Source organism: Salvelinus fontinalis, chromosome 23, assembly GCF_029448725.1.
Source record: "Salvelinus fontinalis isolate EN_2023a chromosome 23, ASM2944872v1, whole genome shotgun sequence".
Lineage (NCBI taxonomy): Eukaryota > Metazoa > Chordata > Actinopteri > Salmoniformes > Salmonidae > Salvelinus > Salvelinus fontinalis.
In genome coordinates, this window is record NC_074687.1 from 49,303,605 (window position 1) to 49,326,406 (window position 22,802).

The 22,802-nt window shown below is 41.5% G+C and overlaps 1 protein-coding gene across 26 annotated transcripts in view; it reads right to left on the bottom strand.

Annotated features, from left to right (window-relative positions):
* Positions 1-22,802, bottom strand: part of LOC129821430 (E3 ubiquitin-protein ligase MYCBP2) — a 294,275-nt gene that overhangs the window by 195,298 nt on the left and 76,175 nt on the right. For all 26 annotated transcript variants that reach the window (XM_055879088.1, XM_055879085.1, XM_055879096.1 and 23 more), the window contains exons 10-11: positions 16,533-16,671; positions 15,989-16,065 (exon numbers count right to left, since the gene is read on the bottom strand). In XM_055879088.1, the coding sequence (XP_055735063.1) occupies positions 15,989-16,065; positions 16,533-16,671 (216 nt within the window). The remainder of the gene's footprint in view (positions 1-15,988; positions 16,066-16,532; positions 16,672-22,802) is intronic.

Below are 22,802 nucleotides of genomic sequence, written 5' to 3' on the forward strand. Positions count from 1 at the left end.
GCGCAAAAACTGCCAGACCTCCTGCAATCTCACCAAGCCGTTATAAAATCGGCAGCACTATGCTGAGAAATCACTCGGTTCCCAGGGCAAATACATTGTGTTATCCTGGGGCTCGGGTACAGGACATTACAAGGCTGCTTCCTACCGTTTTTACGCCTCGAACACGGGAGCTGTCATAGTACATGGCATGTAATGCATGTAATCATGCTGCAGGCCATGCTGCAGGCCCGCAACAGGTAACTCTGTTTTAACCCACGTCCTCGCTTGAGGCATAGGCCCTATGGTTCAGTTCTTGACAATATTGTACCTATATCAATTCAAATCAATCCCAAGGTATTTTCAAATAAGGGGTTAACTATTGATCATAGTAATGCTGTATTAGAGACTCCATCTGACCTAAAATCCTGCAGATGTAGTCTTCGATTTGTTCATGGAAATTCTGGCTTCTCAATCCAAAGTGGACATTCTGGTAATTTCTAAGACTTGGTTGAATAATCCTGTGATGGGCTCTGATGTGTCTGTCTGGTTATAATGTTTACAGATCGGACAGAATAGGCAGAGGTGGGGGTGTTGTGATATTTACCTCGGGAAATGTAAGTGGTTCTGTATCTCTTGCTGTCTCTGTCCCTTAGCAAGTCGTTCTTAAATGTGGGCCTTGGTCATAATAAACAGCTGACACTAGTAGGAGTGTTTCACCCATGTTCTCGTAACAATTTATCTTAATTGCTATCTAACATGCTGACTAGTCCAGGCACACGCGTGCGTCCGCATGTTGATTTTGTCCATCCACAACAGACGTGATCAGGACATCCAGGTCAAAACACATGAAACATTCATGGACATTTAGCTAGCTAGATTGCTGTCAGCCACATGGGTATATGCTTCTAAAATCGAATGAGGATATGGGAGAGGCGGGACAATGCAGCAGTGCCTGACAATGCAGCAGTTCATTGATGCGCGCAAGCAGCTTGGATGAAAGCAGTGTGTTAAGTACGGCAAATATGAACGATTCATTTTGGTTGATTTTAATATTGATTGGAGGACACCAGTGTCAGATACATTGAAAGGTATTTGCTCAGAGCTAAACCTGTATCAACTAAGCCTACATGGCAGATTCATAACGATCCAACTAAATCAATCTGGATTCATATTATTTTGATGAATACTCCAAATGCATTACCAGTAAAAAGTTTGGACACACCTACTCATTCAAGGGCTGTTCTTATTTTGACTATTTTCTACATTCTATAATAATAGTGAAAAAATATAAACTATGAAATAACACATACATGTAGTAGTAGTAATCATGTAGTAAGCAAAAAAAGTGTTACGCAAATCAACATATATTTTATAATCCTCAAAGTAGCCACCCTTTGCCATGACGGCTTTGCACACTCTTGGCATTCTCTCAACCAGTCTCCCCTGGAATGCTTTTCCAACAGTCGAAGGAGTTTCCACATATGCTGAGCACTTGTTGGCTGCTTGTCCTTCACTCTGCGGTCCGACTAATCCCAAACCATCTCAATTTGATTGAGAACGGGTCATCTGATGCAGCACTCCATCACTGTCATTCTTGGTAAAATAGCCCTTACACAGCCTGGAGGTGTGTTGGATCATTGTCCTGTTGAAAAACAAATGATAGTCCCACTAAGCCCAAACCAGATGCGATGGCGTAACGCTGCAGAATTCTGTGGTAGCCATGCTGGTTAAGTGTGCCTTGAATTATAAATACATCAGACAGTGTCACCAGCAAAGCACCCCCACACCATAACACCACCTCCTCCATGCTTTACGGTGGGAAATACACATGCGGAGATCATCTGTTCACCCACACCGCGTCTCACAAAGACATGGCGGTTTGAACCAAAAATCTCCAATTTGGACTCCAGACCAAAGGACACTGGTCTAATGTCAATTGCTCGAGTTTCTTGGCCCAAGCAAGTCTTCTTCTTATTGGTGTCCTTTAGTAGTGGTTTCTTTGCAGCAATTCAACCATGAAGGCCTGATTCACAGTCCCCTCTGAACAGTTGATGTTGAGATGTGTCTGTTACTTGAACTCTGTGAAGCATTTATTTGGGCTGCCATTTCTGAGGCTGTAAAAGTAATAATGGACTGTAGTTTCTCTTTGCTTATTTGAGCTGTTCTTGCCATAATATGGACTTGGTCTTTTAGCAAATAGGGCTATCTTCTGTATGCCACCTCTACCTTGTCACAACACAACTGATTGTCTCAAAAGCATTAAGGAAAGAAATTCCACAAATTAACAAGGCATACCTGTTAATTGAAATGCATTCCAGTTGACTACCTCATGAAGCTGGTTGCGAGTAAGCCAAGAGTGTGCAAAGCTGTCTTCAAGGCAAAGGGTGGCTTCTTTGAAGAATCTCAAATATAAAATATATTTTGATTTGTTTAACACCTTTTGCTTACTACATGATTCCATATGTGTTATTTCATAGTTTTGGTGTCTTCATTATTATTCTACAATGTAGAAAATTGTATAAATAAAGAAAAACCCTTGAATGAGTAGGTGTTCAAAAATATTTGACCGGCAGTGAATTTCCAATATAAATAAAAAATGGAGCTGAAGGGTGGGACTGAAGGGAGCTGAAGGGTGGGACTAAAAACAACAAATCAAATTGTATTTGTCACATGCACCAAATAGGTGTAGACCTTACAGTGAAATACATAACTGCATTGTTGGTTAAGGGCTTGTAAGAAAAAATAAGTGTTAATAAAGTATTTCCTAAATAAACTGAAGTAAATGATAAATAAATAAAAAGAAACAAAAGAAAATCGAAAAACAAAAAATTAAAGAGAAACAAAATAACTAACGAGGCTATATACAGGGGCTACCGGTACAGAGTCAATGTGCGGGGGCACAGGTTAGTCAAGCCCTTCAGCTAGAATATGTCCGTCTAAGTCCCCTGAATGCTTCTGTCGATCATAAAGCTATTGTACACAGTAATCGTCTGTCTATTAACCAGAGTTATACTGTTAGCACTGAGGCAGTGTGCCCAAGTAGGAAGTTTGCTGTATGCAGCTCACCCTGCACCATCAGCTCAAACATATATATCTCTGTCTTGTCTACTTCTGATAAGCCGCTCAGTAGAGAAATCAAAACAATCAGGCATCACAGAAAAGTGCTACAAATCACCCACCTTAATAACATATGTAGCCTAAGAAACAAGGCTTGTGAAATCAATAACTTGCTAGTAACAGATGACATTCATATACTGACAATCTCTGAAACGCACTTAGATAGCAGATGATGGCCTGCTGGAGGTCATTTTGCAGGGCTCTGGCAGTGCACCTCCTTGCACAAAGGCGGAGGTAGCGGTCCTGCTGCTGGGTTGTTGCCCTCCTACGGCCTCCTCCACGTCTCCTGATGTACTGGCCTGTCTCCTGGTAGCGCCTCCATGCTCTGGACACTACGCTGACAGACACAGCAAACCTTTTTGCCACAGCTCGCATTGATGTGCCATCCTGGATGAACTGCACTACCTGAGCCACTTGTGTGGGTTGTAGACTCCGTCTCATGCTACCACTAGAGTGAGAGCACCGCCAGCATTCAAAAGTGACCAAAACATCAGCCAGGAAGCATAGGAACTGAGAAGTGGTCTGTGGTCACCACCTGCAGAATCACTCCTTTTTTGGGGGTGTCTTGCTAATTGCCTATAATTTCCACCTTTTGTCTATTCCATTTGCACAACAGCATGTGACATTTATTGTCAATCAGTGTTGCTTCCTAATTGGACAGTTTGATTTCACAGAAGTGTGATTGACTTGGAGTTACATTGTGTTGTTTAAGTGTTCCCTTTATTTTTTTGAGCAGTGTATGATTTACTGGCTTCACACCCCAGAAACTGACTGATGTCAAACAGAGGCCAATTCCTGTTTCTCCTCCTCTTTGTCAGCCTTAGTCACCTTCAATCTCCCTCTTTCTGCTTCGCGCTACACATCCAATCCAATTGTTATCAATACTTACATTTGGACTCAATTAATTCAACATTTTAAATTGTGATTTCTCTATTCAAGGTACTGCATGTAATAATCACCTCTTCCTTCCAGGAAAACTGGATTCAGCTTTCAGGTTGTTTAATGACCTTTATATAGATATTCAGCTTACCAAGTTTAATGACCTTTATATAGATGGCACCTTTGCCAATTTCGAAGAGCAAAAAATCTAATTTAATCTACACCATTCAAGATCATTTAGGCATTTCCAAATACGCCAGTTTATTTGCACTCAAAGCCCAACCTTTCCAATTCTATCACCAGGATCGGGTCTGGATGCCCTTTTGAAAACACCTTTTCAACTAAAGGGACATATATCCTGTATTTTTTAGATAATCAAGTCCCTTGATAACCCGTCACTCAATAAAATCTGATCTGAGTGGGAAAAGGAACGTGGTGGAGAGATCACTGATGAAGTCTGGAATAGTGCCTGTAAATGGAAGCTCCTCCTATGCCCGGCTCAGCCTTGTACAGTTTAAGGTACTTCACCGTGTCCATTTCAGCAAGGCCAGATTATCAGAATTCTACCCAAATAATGATGGTACATGTGACAGGTGTAAAGGCCCCTTGGTAGACCTGACCCACATGTTCTGGTCCTGTCCCTATCTGGCAGATTATTGGTCCATTATATTTAAAACCCTTTCTGAAGCATTTGTTATAAATTTACAGCCTAGTACAGAAATTGCTATTTTTGGTTGTACCAAACAACAATCGTTCTTTGACCAATAGACAGCTGGATGCCATTCCTTTTGCCTCCGTTGGCCCGCAGAATGATTTTATTGGATTGGAAAATGATCAATCCTCCCTTAGCCTCTCTTTGGCTCAAAGATCTGATGCTGTTCCTAAAATAAGAAAACATTAAGTATACCATTTGAGGGTCAACCAACTCATTTTATTCCAACTGGGACCGATGATATTCTATTTTGAACAGCTCCAAACACTTCTTCCAGATTAGTACTCTTGGCCCCACCCCTTGAGATTACTGCTATAGGCCTATAGGATCACTTAATCACCAGAAATTGTTAGGCTACTACATTTTTGCTTGTATTGAAGTAACATTGTTGTATACTTTTGTTTTCTGATATGTAACTCAATGACTGCCTTTCTTTGTAAATTGGTTTGGAGGAATTCTGGGGGGGAGACAAAAAGGGGAAAAATGTACAACGGCTTTACATGTAATCTATCATTCATTGTGAATAAAAACAAAAAAAGCCCAACCTACACATCCAAGTATAACTGACCAAATTATGGAAGACAATCATTGTAATTTAGAATTCCGTTAAAGTGAGTGTGGAAGAGATAAAAAAAAATCTATCAACCATGACAACCCGCCTGGGTCAAACAACTTGGCTGGAAAATGACTGAGGATGATCGCGGACGATATTGCCACTCGTATTTGCCATCTCTTCAATTTAAGCTTACAAAAAGAGAGAAGCAAGGTACCATTCGTTGGCACTTACACAAATGACTGATGATTGGCTGAGAGAAAATGATAATAAAAAGATTGTGGGAGCTGTTTTGTTAGACTTCAGTGCGGCTTTCGACATTATCAACCATAGTATGCTAATGAAAAAATGTATGTTATGGCTTTACACACCCTACTATATTGGGGAATGAGCGCTACCTTTCTAACAGACCACAGAGGATGTTCTTTAAAAATAGTAGCCCCTCCAACATAATCCAGGTAGAATCCGGAATTCCCTAGGGCAGCTGTTTTGGCCCCTTACTTTATTTAATCTTTACTCATGACCTGCCACTGGCTGAGTAAAGCCGGTGTGTCTATGTATGCAGATGACTCAACACTATACACGTCACCTGCTACAGCGAATGAAATCACTGCAACGCTTGACAAAGAGCTGCAGTAAGAAATAAGGTAGTCCTAAATATTTGTATTTGGGACAAATCATTCACTAAACCCTAAACCTCAAATAAATATGTAATGAATCATGTGTAAATTAAGCAAGTTCAGGAGACTAAACTGCTTAGAGTAACCCTGGATTGTAAACTTATGGTCAAAACATATTGATGCAACAATAGTTAAGATGGGGAGAGGATTGTATCCAGTCACAAAACTCCATGAGCCAGCGTCCCATGGTTTAATCAGAAACATCTGTTCTCTGCCGTCCAATAAAAAATGTTCAACGCAGTACCAGTGTTTGTTCTTCAGAATGCAACCAAGGGCACAGAGAAACACAGACAATTCAATAACCACTATGCAGCTGGGGTCCTCTGAGAACTTGCAAAACTGAATGCATTAGACTCTAGGGTGCCATTACTAGCGAAAACAAGTGAGGACCCACTTTTTGGACCTCACATGCCAAAAAGTCCTTTCTTGAAAGGTAATTTATCTATGTTCGGTCCTTACAAGTATAGCACGACACACGCACCTCTCATCTGTTAACTTCTTATGGCTTGGATGAATAAGGTGCCCAAAGTAAACTGCCTGCTACTCAGGGCAAGAAGCTAAGATATGCATATTATTAGTAGATTTGAATAGAAAACACTCTGACGTTTCTAAAACAGTTTGAATGATGTCTGTGAGTATAACAGAACTCATATGGCAGGCAAAAACCTGAGAAAAAATCCAACCAGGAAGTGGGACATCTGAGGTTTGTAGGTTTTCAAGTCTTTGCCTATCCAAAATACAGTGTAAAATTTGGTCCGATTGTACTTCCTAAGGCTTCCACTAGATGTCAACAGTCTTTAGAACCTTGTTTCAGGCTTCTACTGTGAAGGGGGAGAGAATAAGAGCTGATGGAGTCAGGTGTCTGGCAGAATGCCATGAGCTCAGTCTCACGCGCACCAGTGAGAGTTAGCTGCGTTCCTTTTCCTTTCTAAAGACAAAGGAATTGTCCGGTTGAAACATTATTGAAGATTTATGATAAAAACATCCTAAAGATTGATTCTATACATCGTTTGACATGTTTCCACGAACTGTAATGGAACTGTCGTCAGAACTAAGTGCCTGCGCCGTGTGAATTTGGATAAGGTCAACTGAACGCGTAAACAAAAAGGAGGTATTTGGATATATGGACTTTATATATGGACTTTATCAAACAAAACAAACATTTATTGTAGAACTGGGATTCCTGGGAGTGCATTCTGATGAAGATCAAAGGTAAGTGAATATTTATAATGCTATTTCTGACTTCGGTTGACTCCACAACATGGCGGGTATCTGTATGGCTTGTTTTGGCCTCTGAGCACTGTACTCAGATTATTGCATGGTGTGCTTTTTACGTAAAGCTTTTTTGAAATCTGACACAGCGGTTGCATTAAGGAGAAGTTTATCTATAATTCCATGCATAAAACTTGTATCCTTTATCAATGTTTATTTTGAGTATTTCTGTAAATTGATGTGGCTCTCTGCAAAATCACCGTATGTTTTGGAAGCAAAACATTACTGAATATAACGCGCCAATGTAAACTGAGATTTTTGGATATAAATTTGAACTTTATCGAACAAAACATACATGTATTGTGTAACATGAAGTCCTATGAGTGTCATCTGATGATCATCAAAGGTTAGTGATTAATTTTACCTTTATTTCTGCTTTTTGTCTGGAAAAATGTCTGTGTTTTTCTGTGACTTTGCGCTGACCTAACATAATTGCATGGTATGCTTTCGTCGTAAAGCCTTTTTGAAAATCGGACACTGTGGTGGGATTAACAACAAGTTTAACTTTAAAATGGTGTATAATACTTGTATGTTTGAGGAATTTTTATTATGAGATTTCTGTTTGAATTTGGCGCCCTGCACTTTCAATGGCTGTTGTCATATCGATCCCGTTAACGGGATTTCAGTCGTAAGAAGTTAACACAACTGCTTTGAGTTAACAAATTCAAAGAAAGGGGATACCTAGTCAGTTGCACTTCGGAACACATTCAACTAGGGATGCGCGATATATCGGTGAACACATCGGAATCGGACGATATTAGCTAAAAAGGACAACATCGGTATTGGCCGATGTGTAGTTTAACACCGATGCGCAAAACCGATGTCAAAGCTGATGTGCATACATATATAACGTAGGTACATAACGTTATGACCCCAAGTAACATTTGGCGCTACACATGTTACACATGATTCTTAACCTAGCCCACAATGTCTGCTGTGTGGATCGAACAGTCAACAAGTTGAGCAGTCATTTGAAAGAGTAAGAACATTTCAGCAAGACAACTTAAAAAGGTGAAATCCATTAAAGCCAATTGCCCTTGACAATCAACCGTTCTCTGTCATGGGTGATGTTGGCTTTTGCCGACAGGTTGAGCACCGGTACACACTACCAAGTGCGATATTTTCAGATGTTGCCCTACCGGAGTTACACAGTAATAGTGTCACTGCTATAAGCTTCACAACATGCATACATACTATGAAACGCTGTTTGGGTCTTTGCGTGTCAAAAAAGATACAGTAGCACTGTCAAAGCTGTACAAAAAAGTCTGCCAACAAGAAAACACAGGCCACGAACGATGTATTTACAGTACCGCGTTGGTAATAAAGCATAATATGTTTGACCGCAACTTCTGGGGTAGCTAGCTTTAGCTTGGTACCTAGCTAGCGCCAACACAACCAGCCTGAAAACAATGACTAGTAGAAAATGCAGTCATTTTCATTATTCTTAGAAATGATTTAGGAATCCTTGTGAGTAAGTATTAGCTAGGTTGCCACTTGTTCGCCTATTGAAATTGAACTTCAGTTAATGAAAATAAATACCTAGCCAGCTACTTAACCCCGTTTCAAAAAGCTAACGTTATAAGCAGCCAGCTAGCTTCATCTGGCTACTGAGGCTCGACCGGACCGGGTTGTGAAGCTAGCCACAATAAGGATTAGGCACAATAGTGGAATTGGCGGGTTGCCTTCAAAATAAAAGACTGTCATTGACTGATGCAAATTAATACAAATAGTAGAATTATGTCATACTTTTCTAGGATCAGCGTGGCGCTAGCGGCACACCCCCCCCCCCCCCCCCCCACTGAAAAACCAGTGCCGCGAAATTCAAAAAAAAAATTTTTTTTAAATATTTAACTTTCACACATTAAAGTCCAATACAGCTAATGAAAGACACAGATCTTGTGAATCCAGTCAACATTTCCGATTTTTTAAATGTTTTACAGGGAAGACACAATATGTAAAGATGTACATCTATTACCTAAAAACACATTAGCATAATCCACCATCTTTTATTTGTCCACCAACACCAGTAGCCATCACCAATTCGGCTAAACTAAGATATTTATAGCCCCTAACCAACAAAAAAACTCATTAGATGACAGTCTGATAACATATGTATGGTATGGGATAGGTTTTGTTAGAAAAAAGTGCATATTTCAGGTAGATGGCATAGTTTACAATTGCACCCACCGTCACAAATGGACTAGAATAATTACAATGAGCAACGTGTTTACCTAACTACTAATCAAACATTTCGTAAAAATACACAGCATACACGAATCGAAAGACACAGATCCTGTGAATACAGACAATATTTCAGATTTTCTAAGTGTCTTACAGCGAAAACACAATAAATCGTTATATTAGCTTAGCACATAGCAATTAGCAGCCCAGCATTGATTCTAGCCAAGTGAGCGATAAAAGTCAACATCGCCAAAAGATATTAATTTTTTCACTAACCTTCTCAGAATTCTTCCGATGACACTCCTGTAACATCACATTACAACATGCATATACAGTTTGATCGAAAATGTTTATATTTAGCCACCAAAATCATGGTTAGACAATGTGAAATGTAGACAAGCTGGTAAAGAAAAAGTCCTTGCGCCACTTAGACAGTGATCTACTCTTATACATAAATACTCATAAACGTGACTAAAAAATATAGGGTGGACAGGGATTGATAGACAATTTAATTCTTAATACAATTGCGTTATTACATTTTTTTATTTATCCTTACTTTTCAATACAGTTTGCGCCAAGCGAAGCTACGTCAAAAAACATGGCGTCCTAAGCCACTAAAATGTTTCGACAGAAACACGATTTATCATAATAAAAATGTCCTACCTTGAGCTGTTCTTCCATCAGTATCTTGGGCAAAGGATCCTTTCTTGGGAGAAATCGTCTTTTGGTGGAAAGCTGTCCTCTTGCCATGTGGAAATGTCAACTGCGTTCGGGATGAACTGAAAAGCGTGCCCAACTTTTCACATCGTTGCAAAAATAAATGTCCCAAAATCGCACTAAACGGATATAAATTGCTATAAAACGCTTTAAATTAACTACCTTATGATGTTTTTAACTCCTATAACGAGTGAAAAGATGACCGGAGAAATATAACAGGCTAAACTAACGCTTGGAACAGGTGCGCGCCGGTGTCCTCTAGGCTCATGACGCAGCTCCAAAAGAATGACTAGCTTCAGGGTTTTTTCATTTGTAGGGCCTGTGAACGCGCAATCGACCCCGTTGGAATCGTCATCACGTAAAGGCATCCAGGGGAAGACGTAAGAAGTGTCCGTATAGTCATAGCAATGACAGTGCCCTTTTAACTGACTTCAGAAGAGTGGCCAACATTTCTCAAATCTGACTCCATGTCAGGGAAATTGCTGTAGAATGGGCTCTGTTCCACTTAGAGACAAAATTTCAACTCCTATAGAAACTATAGACTGTTTTCTATCCAATAATAATAATAATATGCATATTGTACGATCAAGGATTTTGTGGGAAGCCGTTTAAAAAATTAGCCAAATTAGCATAAATAGTCTAAACAGCGCCCCCATCCCCAACAGGCTAAACGCAAAGTCCACTATTGTGGCTAGCTTCACATAGATGGGTCTGACCACCATTAATCAACTAAGTACTGTCTTATAAATTAGGGTTATTTTAGATAGACTGCTAGCTAATTATAGCTACTGAAACAGTGTTCCCGTGTGGCTCAGTTGGTAGAGCATGGCGCTTGCAACGCCAGGGTTGTGGGTTCAATTCCCACGGGGGGACCAGGATGAATATGTATGAACTTTCCAATTTGTAAGTCGCTCTGGATAAGAGCGTCTGCTAAATGACTTAAATGTAAATGTCGTTTTGCTATGTTTTTGGGGAAGACCATTGTTTGCATTCATGAGCTAGCTAGCTTTTTTTTTTTATGACCAGCACTGTTGGTGCGCGAGACAACTTTCCCAGCATCATAGCATACATATCGATGAATTGTTGTGACATATGAAATACGAGTGCTTCTGTAATAACTACGTAAAAACTTAAGGAACGTGTTAAATTATTATGCGACGTGCAGTCATATTCAGGTCCTGTTTAGTCAAATTGTGTTATTTGACACGTCAAATAGTGTTATTGACGCGTATCTTTTTTGACATGCAAAGACCCAAACGGCGTTCTATAGAAATCGTGGTTGAGAATGAAACGACTGAAGAAATGAACAACGAAAAAGCACAGCAAGTGAAAGAACTAGGTTTTTATGATGTTTTACTGGTAATGGGGACATACGTAAATGCCAACAAAATAACTATTTGGTCAGTGTGGTGTAGATTCGACCCAGAGCCTGTAGTGACACCTCTTGCACTGAGAGGCAGTGCCATAGACAACCGCGCCCCTCGGGAACTACAACTAAGAACACCTTCAAAAATGTACCTACTACCATACCCCGTTCAAAAGGTACTTCATCTGTTGTCTTGCACATTCACCCTCAATGGCACACATACACAATCCATGTATCAATTTTCTCAAGGCTTAAAAATGATTCTTTAACCTGTCTCCTCCCCTTCATCTACACTGAATGAAGTGGATTTAACAAGTGACATCAATAAGGGATCATAGGTTTCACCTGGTCAGTCTATGTCATGGAAAGAGCAGGTGTTTTTAATGTTTTCTACACTCACTGTAGATTCCTGTCCAGGGCACAATAGAAGTGTTATTTTCCATCAGTGCAGTTAATCATCAATACATGCCTGATGTAATGATTGGTTTGGTCCTGGGGTGTTTGTTTGACTGTAATTAACCCAGTATTGACCCTATCCATTCCTCTCCCCAGGGCGACTGCTTCAACTCCATCCCTCAATGGTTCCCCTCACAGCCCCCCGCTGCCACCCCCATCTAAAATGAACCCCAAGCTGCCCAGCTACACCTCTCCGTTCAACCCTGGAACCCCAGCCCAGTTCCACTAAGCGATGGCAGGGGCACATGGCATGGAAGGCTTTGTGACGCCCAGGAGGGCTTTCCTTGGGGGTGTGGGCATGACACAGAGGCCTGACATGGCAAGAGCGCCTGATATGGCCAACCAGCTCCGGCTGCCACCCAACCAGCTCAGGCTACAGCTGCAACAGAGGCTGCATGGCCCACAGCAGGTAAGAGATGGGCTAGGCAGAGTGGGAACATCAGTCATGGGAAATCTTGGTTATGGATGATCAAAGTTTTTTGTTGTTTTTTACCCTGCCCCAACACACCAGATTAAACCAGTTTAAACGAGGTATGTGCACTCTGACCAATCAGTCATAGTGAATGAATCAGTTAAGTGCCAGGGGGAAATTAAGGAAACCAGCAGACGTTGTGTCTCTCGAGCACCAGTTACCTACCACTTCCCTGTTCCCCACCTTTCTAATGTGGGCGTAGTTCATTCCCTCTCTCCTCTCCTAACCACCAGTCTTAACCATTATAGCTAGTTATACTGAATTTTTAAAATTCAGTCCCCTACTCTCTTCTCCATCCATTCCTCTACCTCTAAATTTAATGCCATCCAGTCTATTTCAAATGTAATTGTTATTTTGGGACACTGCAATTTGCACGATGCGAAGGCTGTTTTCACAGGTAAAAAGTATAAATGTTTCCCATCCTCTGTCTCTGCAGCCTCCTCTAAACTCCCAGGTGAAAGACAGTCATCATGCATACATTTACATTACATTTACGTCATTTAGCAGACACTCTTATCCAGAGTGACTTACAGTAGTAGTGAGTGCATACATTTTTTTTTTTTAATACTAGTCCCCCGTGGGAATCGAACCCACAACCGTGGCGCTGCAAGTGCCATGCTCTACCAACTGAGCTACACGGGACTGTAGCTCAGTTGGATACAATGTATACAGGAGGATACATTAATCCACTGTACGTACAGACAAGTATGGGGCTAAACTGTTTTCAGCAGCAGCGGGAGCTCTACAGCTTATAGCATCGCGAGAGGAGACTCCTGCAGCAGAACGCATGTTGATGAGGCAAGGCACGGGGGCCACTATGCCCTGCGTCATAGGGATCACTAGGGGACAAAAAGGACCTCAGCCGCAACAGCAACAACATAGATTTGGCTACCTGCCAAGCTACAGTCCCATGCCAGGGAACCCACCCTGCTCCCCAGCCACTTCAACCCCATAATGTCGGGTGAACTCGACGGTCACTCCAGGTGAGTGACCAGGCTACCTGGTTATATCCACCATCATCTCAATGCTAGGTCATTCTGTATTTATTAAAATCGCACAATGTGCTGTTAATATCAATATCTAAATAGCATATCATGTGCTGGTTTTGTCAACAAAATGTAATACACCGCAGTGTGCTGACAGGATCACTAGAAGATAGAATACAGGTCTAGACTAGGGTTGCAAAATAACTTCCTCAAAATTCCCTTATTTTCCCCAAATCCTGGTTGTAAGATTCCTGGAATTACAACAGAATAAATAGAAGAGAATGACTCCTCAACCCAAGAGGCCCTGGAGCAGCTGTGAGAAATGTGTGGCATCATTTTGGAAAAAAAGTGTGGCATCATTTTGGAAAACTTAAGGCGCTAAAGGTTCCCGGCAAAACAGATGGTCTGTTATCCTTTCAGCTGCTGCTCAGTGCTCAATATTTTGGAACCATCTTAGTTCTTTGTCTGTGTTGTGACAGTAGGCTATTGCAAACGACACAAAAAGGCAGTAATGATGTTATTTTTTCATGATGGAAGTGATGCAGCTATTCTTGTTGTGGTAGTTTGTAGGGGTGGCTGATCTCATCATACTCGTAGTCATAAATGTATCCGTTTTATCACACTTAATATTCAATTCATGGCATGGCACTGAGTGTACAAAACATTAAGAATACCTGCTCTTTCCATGACATTGACTGGCCAGGTGAACGCTATGATCCCTTAATATTACTTCTTAAATCCACTTCAAATCAGTGTAGATGAAGGAGAGGAGACAGGTTAAAGGAGTATTTTCAAGTCTTTGTGTATGTGAGTTTACTTTGGCGCATTACATTCACTAGTTCCAAAAACATCGAGGGATTTTGCATAGCCACATAATTTCAACAGAAATACTCATCATAAATGTAGATGATAAAGTTATACACATGGAATTATAGATATACCTCTCCTTAATGCAACCGCTGTGTCAGATTTTGAAAAAAAACTTTACGGAAAAAGCAAACCATGCAATAATCTGAGACGGAGCTCAGAACATACAGAAAATACATGATAAATATTCCCTTACCTTTGATGATCTTCATCAGAATACACTCCCAGGAATCCCAGGTCCACAATAAATGCTTGATTTGTTCGATAATGTCCGTTAATTATGTCCAATTAGCTACTTTGGTTAGCGCGTTTGGTAAACAATTCAAAATCACGAAGCGCGTTCACTAAAACCTGACGAAATGTCCAAAAGTTCCGTAACAGTCAGTAGAAACATGTCAAACGATGTATTGAATCAATCTTTAGAATGTTGTTCAAATAAATCTTGAATAACATTCCAACCGGAGAATTACATTGACTTCAGATGAGCGATGGAACGGAGCTGCCTCTCACGTGAACGCGCGTGGTCAAAGAATGTTCACCTCATGGCAGTGGTGACTCATTCCTGTCTCCTTCGGCCCCCCTTCACATTAGAGTCATTCGACAAAGTTCTACAGACTGTTGACATCTAGTGGAAGCCGTAGGAAGTGAATACTCATTCAAATTTTGCTGTGATTTCAATGGGATCTTGGTTGAAACTCGACCAGTCTCAGATTTTCCACTTCCTGTTTGGAATTTTTCTCAGGTTTTTGCCTGCCATATGAGTTCTGTTATACTCAGACATAATTCAAACAGTTTTAGTAACTGGGACTGAGGAGCAGGCCGTTTACTCTGGGCACCTTTCTTCCAAGCTACCCAATACTGCCCCTGCAGCCATAAGAAGTTAAAGGAGCAGTGCACTTTCAGAACCAAATCTGTATTTCGGATATAAATGTTAAAGAAATGTCCAGACACTGAATTTTACAATTTCACTTCATCATGCTCATTTTGCAGTATTGGGGGTTTGAATAAAACATGAACAAAAACTCTAAACTTTCCCTGCATGTTGTTTTGAATGAGGTCTTCAATATTCGCAGAACATTCCTGTAAGGTTTTCAACTCGCCAGACAGAAACAGCCTAGTAGGCTGCGGACACTCAAATAAGGAGATGTGATGCAGAAACTACCTAGCAACCACAGGTCCTCAGAATGGTGCTCTGCATGTCTATTTTTTCATTCAAGTTTTGAAGTGAAATTGTCCTCATTCGAAGGTCCTGTGTCAAGGTCCTCACTGTTACAGGAAGACAGTGTGTGTGTGTGTGTGTGTGTGTGTGTGTGTGTGTGTGTGTGTGTGTGTGTGTGTGTGTGTGTGTGTGTGTGTGTGTGTGTGTGTGTGTGTGTGTGTGTGTGTGTGTGGCGAGGAAGAAGACAGTGTGTGTGTGTGTGTGTGTGTGTGTGTGTGTGTGTGTGTGTGTGTGTGTGTGTGTGTGTGTGTGTGTGTGTGTGTGTGTGTGTGTGTGTGTGTGTGTGTGTGTGTGTGTGTGTGTGTGTGTGTGTGTGTGTGTGTGTGTGTGTGTGTGTGTGTGTGTGTGTGTGTGTGTGTGTGTGTGGCGAGGAAGAACAAAACAAGCCGAGCCCTTGTGTTGCTGGTCACACTCCAAAACTAGGAGTAGCAGATTAATTACCATTTGCTTATTCACCCACACACAAACTACCATTAACATTTTTATGCTGCAGTCACGTGCATCTCAGTTTGTACAATTCTCACGTTCTTACCTTTCCTGAGGCTGTTTTCATCAGAGCAAATTCCCTGCCTGCTCCCAGCAATGCTGCCTCCTCATCAAACCCCGTACCTGGAAAACACAGACACACACATTTTGATGTATGGACTTCTGCAGAGAAACACATATGCACAAATTCACTGTTAAACAAAGACATTATTGAAACACACAGAGACAGATACACAAACAGACACACATATGGAGACTGGCTCATTGCAATCACTGGAATGGAATGAATAGAAAGGTAACAAACATGGTTTGCTTTCATTCCATTCCAACCCTTACAATGAGTTTGTCCACGGTCACTAAATCAACAGTCTCCAGTCTATTAAGCTCTTAAACCCACACATATGACGCCTCATATGCCAATATCTGACAGAGCGAGATGGTGTAGCATAAAGTTTCCCCTAGACGCTGATCTTGGGTCAGTTTTCCATTTTCCCCACTAATGGTTAAGGTTCGGATTGGGGGAGGGGAAGCGGATCCTAGCTCTGTACCAGGGGGAAATTTCACTGCGGAGCACAGTCAGTAGGACTCACTGATGATGTGTAGGTCTTTCTCCAGGTCGAACAGAGAGATGCCGCAGGCATGGAGACACTTCCTGGCCAGTTTCAACTGGAGCTCCTGCTGCAGTGCTGGGTCCGTACTGGTCGCGTATATCCTCACCACAAACCCGTCCTGAGGGAAACATGGCAATGGCTTATTTAGTTCCACATTGAAATATAGCAAGTATGAAGGACACATAGTTTTGAGGTCATACAGAAGCTTGCACTCATGAGCAGGGTAGCAAAATGTCTAACTTCTCAAAATGTCCAGGTTTTCCAGAAATCCTAGTTGAAAGATTCCTGGAATCAGGAGAGAATAAGGAGGAAATCATAATTTCGGAATTACCTGAGAGCTTTAAAAAACATTCACGGAATTTTGCAAACCTAGTCCTGAGTAACACACTTGGATGGAAAATTACTGAGGATAATAGAAGACGATATTGCCACTCCTATTTGCCATATTTTCAATTCAAGCCGAATAGAAAGTGTTGTCGGGAATCCAAAGTCATTGGCGGGAATCAGGCTTGGCGGGAATCTAAAGTCATTCCGCTACCTAAGAATAGTAAAGCCCCCTTTACTGGCTCAAATAACCGACCAATCAGCCTGATACGAACCCTTAGTCAACTTCTGGAAATAATTGTGTTTGACCAGATACAATGCTATTTTACAGTAAACAAACTGACAAACTTTCAGAACACTTAAAGGAAAGGACGTTCAACAAGCACAGCACTTACACAAATGGCTGATTGGCTGAAAGAAATTGATAATAAAGATTGTTAGACTTCATTGCGGCTTTTGACGTTATCGATCATAGTCTGCTGCTGGAAAAACCTGTGTGTTGTGGCTTTACACTCCCTGCTATATTGGGGATAAGGAGTTACCTGTCAAACAGAACGCAAAGGGTGTTCTTTAATGGCAGCCTCTCCAACATAATCCAGGTAGAATCTGGAATTCCCCAGGGCAGCTGTCTAGGCCCCTTACTTTTTTCAATCTTTACTAATGACAGGCTTTGAGTAAAGCCAGTGTGTCTATGTATTGAGATGACTTAACACTATACATGTCAGCTACTACAGCATCTAACATGACTGCAACACTTAACAAAATACCTGCAGTTACTTCGAGAGTGGGTAGCAAGGAATAAGTTAATCCTAAATATTTCTAAAACTAAAAGCACTGTATTTGGGACAAATCATTCACTAAACCCTAAACCTCAACTAAAACTTGTAATAAATAAATGTGGAAATTGAACAAGTTGTGGTGACTAAACTGCTTGGAGTAACCCTAGATTGTAAACTGTCATGGTCAAAACATATTGATACAACAGTAGCTAAGATGTCCATAATAAAGCACTGCTCTACCTAGTTTTTACCAGGCCCTAGTTGTCGCACCAGGACTACTGTTCAGTCGTCACAAAAAGGGACATTTCAACAAAATAAATTGCAATTGGCTCAGAACGGCATCACGGCTGGCCCTTGGATGTACACAGAGAGCTAATATTTATAATATGCATGTCAATCTCGCCTGGCTGAAAGTGGAGGGATTGACTTCATCACTACTTGTATTCATGAGAGGTATTCCACATCAAGTAACAGATGCAAGCAGTACAATTACATTAAAAATACATAAAAAAAACACCTTATGGAACAGTGGGACTGAAGCAGCACAAACACATGCTGCCTTGGCAGCAGCTAATGGGGATCCACAATAAATACAAACACACACTCGCAAAGTCAGGCATCCCTGACATGCAAAGCCCTTTGGATATAATGCTAGAAAAGACCGTTCTCAGCACTGTGTGTGTATGGAGAAACACCCCTAGCTAGCTACAGCATCAGACCAGAGCACGCTCTCATAACTTCCACTGTTGGCAATGTTAGAAATTCTAATAACAGCAATCCAAGTTAAACTAATTGTGAAGGTGAAAATCTCATTTTTAAAAATTCATATTCTGTTAACTCATAGACAATGTTGTTGACTCATCCTATACTCATATTTGTGGCGAATGCATAAGTTGGAGAAAAAAACACTTTATGTCATCCTGCTGAGGAGGATGAGCTGGCGAATCAGAGGTCTACTTGCATTCATATTTTTTATTACAGGTTTACGCTGACACCACTCTGTTGTTGGGGTACGCCCACACCATTCCAACAGAGAAAGGCTGCTTTTGACATAATTAGCATTTTTTGGAAGTACAACTATTTCACTCATACTGTAGTTACACTGAACAAAAACAAATGCAACCATTTTTTTTAAATTACTGAGTTACAATTCATATAAGGAAAACAGTCAATTTAAAAAAAATCAATAGGCCCTAATATATGGATTTCACATGACTGGGAATACAGATATGCATCTATTGGTCACAGACACCTTAAACATTTTTTTTTTAAAGGTAGGGGCATGGATCAGAAAACCAATCGGTATCTGATGCCTCATGCAGCGAGACATCTCCTTCGCATAGAATTGATCAGGCTGTTGATTGTGGCCTGTGGAATGCTGTCCCACTCTTCAATGACTGTGCGAATTTGCTGGATATTGGCAGAAACTGGAACAAGCTGTTGTACACGTTGATCCAGACCATCACAAACATGCTAAATGAGTGACATATCTGGTGAGTATGCAGGCTATTGAAGAACTGAGACATTTTCAGTTTCCGGGAATTGTGTACAGAACCTTGTGACATGGGGCCGTGCATTATCATGCTGAAACATGAGGTGATGGCGGCGGATGAATGGCACGACAATGGGCCTCAGGATCTTGTAACGGTATCTCTGTGCATTCAAACTGCCATCGATAAAATGCAATTGTGTTCGTTGTCCGTAGCTTATGCCTGCCCATATCATAACCACACCTCCACCGTGGAGCACATTGACATCAGCAAACCGCTTGCACACGCGCTGCCTGACATCTGCCCGGTACAGCAGAAACCGGGATTCATCCGTGAACGGCGCACTTCTCCAGCGTGCCAGTGGCAATCGAAGGTGAGCATTTGCCCACTGAAGTCGGTTACGAAGCCGAACTGCAGTCAGGTCAAGACCCAGGTGAGGACTAAGAGCACAAAAATGAGCTTCCCTGAGACTGTTTCTGAACATTTGTGCAGGAATGATTCGGTAGTGCAAACCCACTGTTTCATCAGCTGACCGGGTGGCTGTTCTCAGACGATCCAGCAGGTGAAGAAGCCGGATGTGGAGGTCCTTCCTGGCTGGCGTGATTACATGTGGTCTGCGATTGTGAGGCCTGTTGGACGTACTGCAGAATTCTTTAAAACAACTTATGGTCGAGAAATTAACATTAAATTCTCTGGCAAAAGCTCTGGTGGACATTGGTGCAGTCAGCATGCCAATTGCAGGCTCTCTCAAAACTTGAGACATCTGTGGTAGTGTGTTCTGTGACAAAACTCCATATTTTAGAGTTGCCTTCTATTGGCCACTGCACAAGGTGCACCCGATCATGCACCTGATCATGCTGTTTAATCAGCTTCTTGATATGCCACACCTGTCAGGTGGATTTTTTATCTTGACAAAGGAGAAAATCTCGCTAACACGGATGTAAAGAAATTTGTACACAGATTTTGATAGAAATAAGCTTTTTGTGCATATGGAACATTTCTGGGATCTTTTATTTCAGCTCATGAAACATGGGACCAACACTTTACATAATTGTATTCAGTATAGTTAGTTATAGGTCATATTTAATCGAAATGTGGAAACATTGGACAGTTACTTGAAATCAAGTTGCCGCCTCATTAATTCTCCTGCCCCCACCCCAAAAAATATGTAACGTGAAAACTTAGATTCTCAGTCCACACAAGATATTCTGAGAATTGATTTGGGTTGGGCTGTGTCCGGGCTTAAGTTTGCAATAGACTGCATGTTTTGAGTGCAACACATTGCTGTGTTGAGAGAAAAGTGTGTGCCTTAGATTCTATTTCTATGATCTTCTCCCACTCTCTGATTTGATAGATGTGAGCCTGCAACTCTCTCCATCGGTGCACTTCATTTATTTACAATCATTGAATATGCCAATTAGTTAGATTTTTCTCCGTACTGTTATTAGACACACTATAAATACAAAAGTATGTGGACATGGCACTGTCATAGGATCCCACCTTGCCAATAAGTCAGTTCATCAAAGTTCCACCCAGCTAGAGCTGCCCGTCAACTGTAAGTGCTGTTATTATGAAGTAGAAATGTCTAGGAGCAACAACAACTAAGCCACAAAACGGTAGGCCACACAAGCTCACAGAACGTGACAGTCGAGTGCTGAAGCACGTAGCACGTAAAAAATCATCTGTCCTCAGACGCAACACTCACTACTGAGTTCTAAACTGCCTCTGGAAGCAACGTCGCCACAAGAACTGTTCATCGGGAGCTTCATGAAATGGGTTTTCATGGCCGATCAGCCGCGCACACAAGCCTAAGATCACCGTGCGCAATGCCAAGCATTGGCTGGAGTGGTGTAAAACTCTACGCTATTAAAGAGCAGTGGAAACGCGTTTTCTGTCGTGAGCCATGATAAGACAGAAGCTGGACTGGGGCCATGGTGGTGTGAAGCTGTAATGTGGGACGACACGGTTCTCCACTGTGCTTTGATTCCAGCTGAGCACATACTCTTCTCCCCCTCCTGCTTTTTCCCTTCCTCCCATCCCATCTCTGTAACCAATCCACTGCCTAGCCCATCCTTCTCCTCTCCCCACCTCCCCTCTCTCGCTCACTTCCCTCTGATTGCCCCCCCACTCTTTCTGCCTATCTCCCTCCTGCTCTCCTCTGTGGAAAGTAGATTGCTCTTTGCCAGCACTGCTGATGAGAGGAGCATCTCTCCTTCATTTCTCTAATCACACTATCAACCCCACCCTTTTATCCAGGGACTGATCAGATACCCATGCGTAAGGCTTCACAGTTTAAATAAATATCACATCCTCCCCCGCCACTGTATCTCTGCTTACTACTCATGCAACTATAGGCCTGCATCTGCCTGGGAGGATTAACCTCGGAGAGTACGGTCACATGTTGGTTTGCTAGCGCTTTCTCCTTATACACACACATCAAAAAAACACCCCCCTTTCTGTGACCCAACTGTAAGGGGCTCAGATGAAGCAGGGGACAGAGTGACACTTGAGTGAGGCTGGCTGCCTGGGACAGAGGTGGCTAGCATACATCACCAAACAACTCAAGAGAAATGGCTCCCATTCATTCTTTAAGCGGAGGATTTGTGAATTATAGAGTAGGTGTTCGACAGAATGTGAGTGACAGAGAGTGAGGAAGAGCAAAAGGGAAAATATTCTGCCTTGTGAATAGGGACCAAGTACTTGTCTGCCATTGAAATCCTTGGGCGGACCGCCTAATTGCTATATTAGAAATTAAGCCCCTTTAAAATTGAGAAAAAAACATGGCTACCATGACTCCTGAATGACAAATAGTCTTGTACATTGCATTCGGAAAATATTTCCAACCATTTGACTTTTTCCACATTGTCACGTTACAGCCTTATTTCTAAAATTGATTAAATTGTTATTTTCCCTCCAATCTACACAAAATACACCATGACAAAGCAACAAAAGGTTTTTAGAAATGTTTGCAAATTTATTAATAAAAACATAATGTCGACTTCTGAAAAGCTTCCCAGTAAAGCATTAAAAACAAATCAAGCAACCCAGAAAAGTGCTACAATTGCCCAATAAATGTATTGGAACAGATGACAATCATATTCTGACCATCTCTGAAACTCACTTCGATAATAGCTTTGATGATACAGTGGTAGGAATACATGGCTACAACATCTACCGAAAAGACAGAAATGCCAACGGGGGCAATGTTGCGGTCCATATTCATAAACACATTCCTGTAAATCTCACGTCAAATACTGTTGAAGTAAAATGGATACAGGTTCATCTGCCTCACCTGAAGCTCATTTTTGTGGGAAGCTGCTATAGACCACCAAGTGCTAACAGTCAGTATCTGGATAACATGTGTGAAATGCTTGATAATGTATGCAATATCAACAGAGAAGTATATTTTCTGGGTGATTTAAATATTGACTGGCTTTTCATCAAGCTGCCCACTCAAGAAAAAGCTTCAAAACTGTAACCAGTGCCTGCAACCTGGATCAGGTTCACATCTTTACTAATGCTGCAGAAATATGCTTGAAAGCAGTATCCAGATCCATCTGACATATGGCTACTATATTGTGATCACTATCTAGGAAAACCAAAGATCCAAAGGCTGGGCCTAATACGAAGTCATACAATACGTTTTATAGTGATCA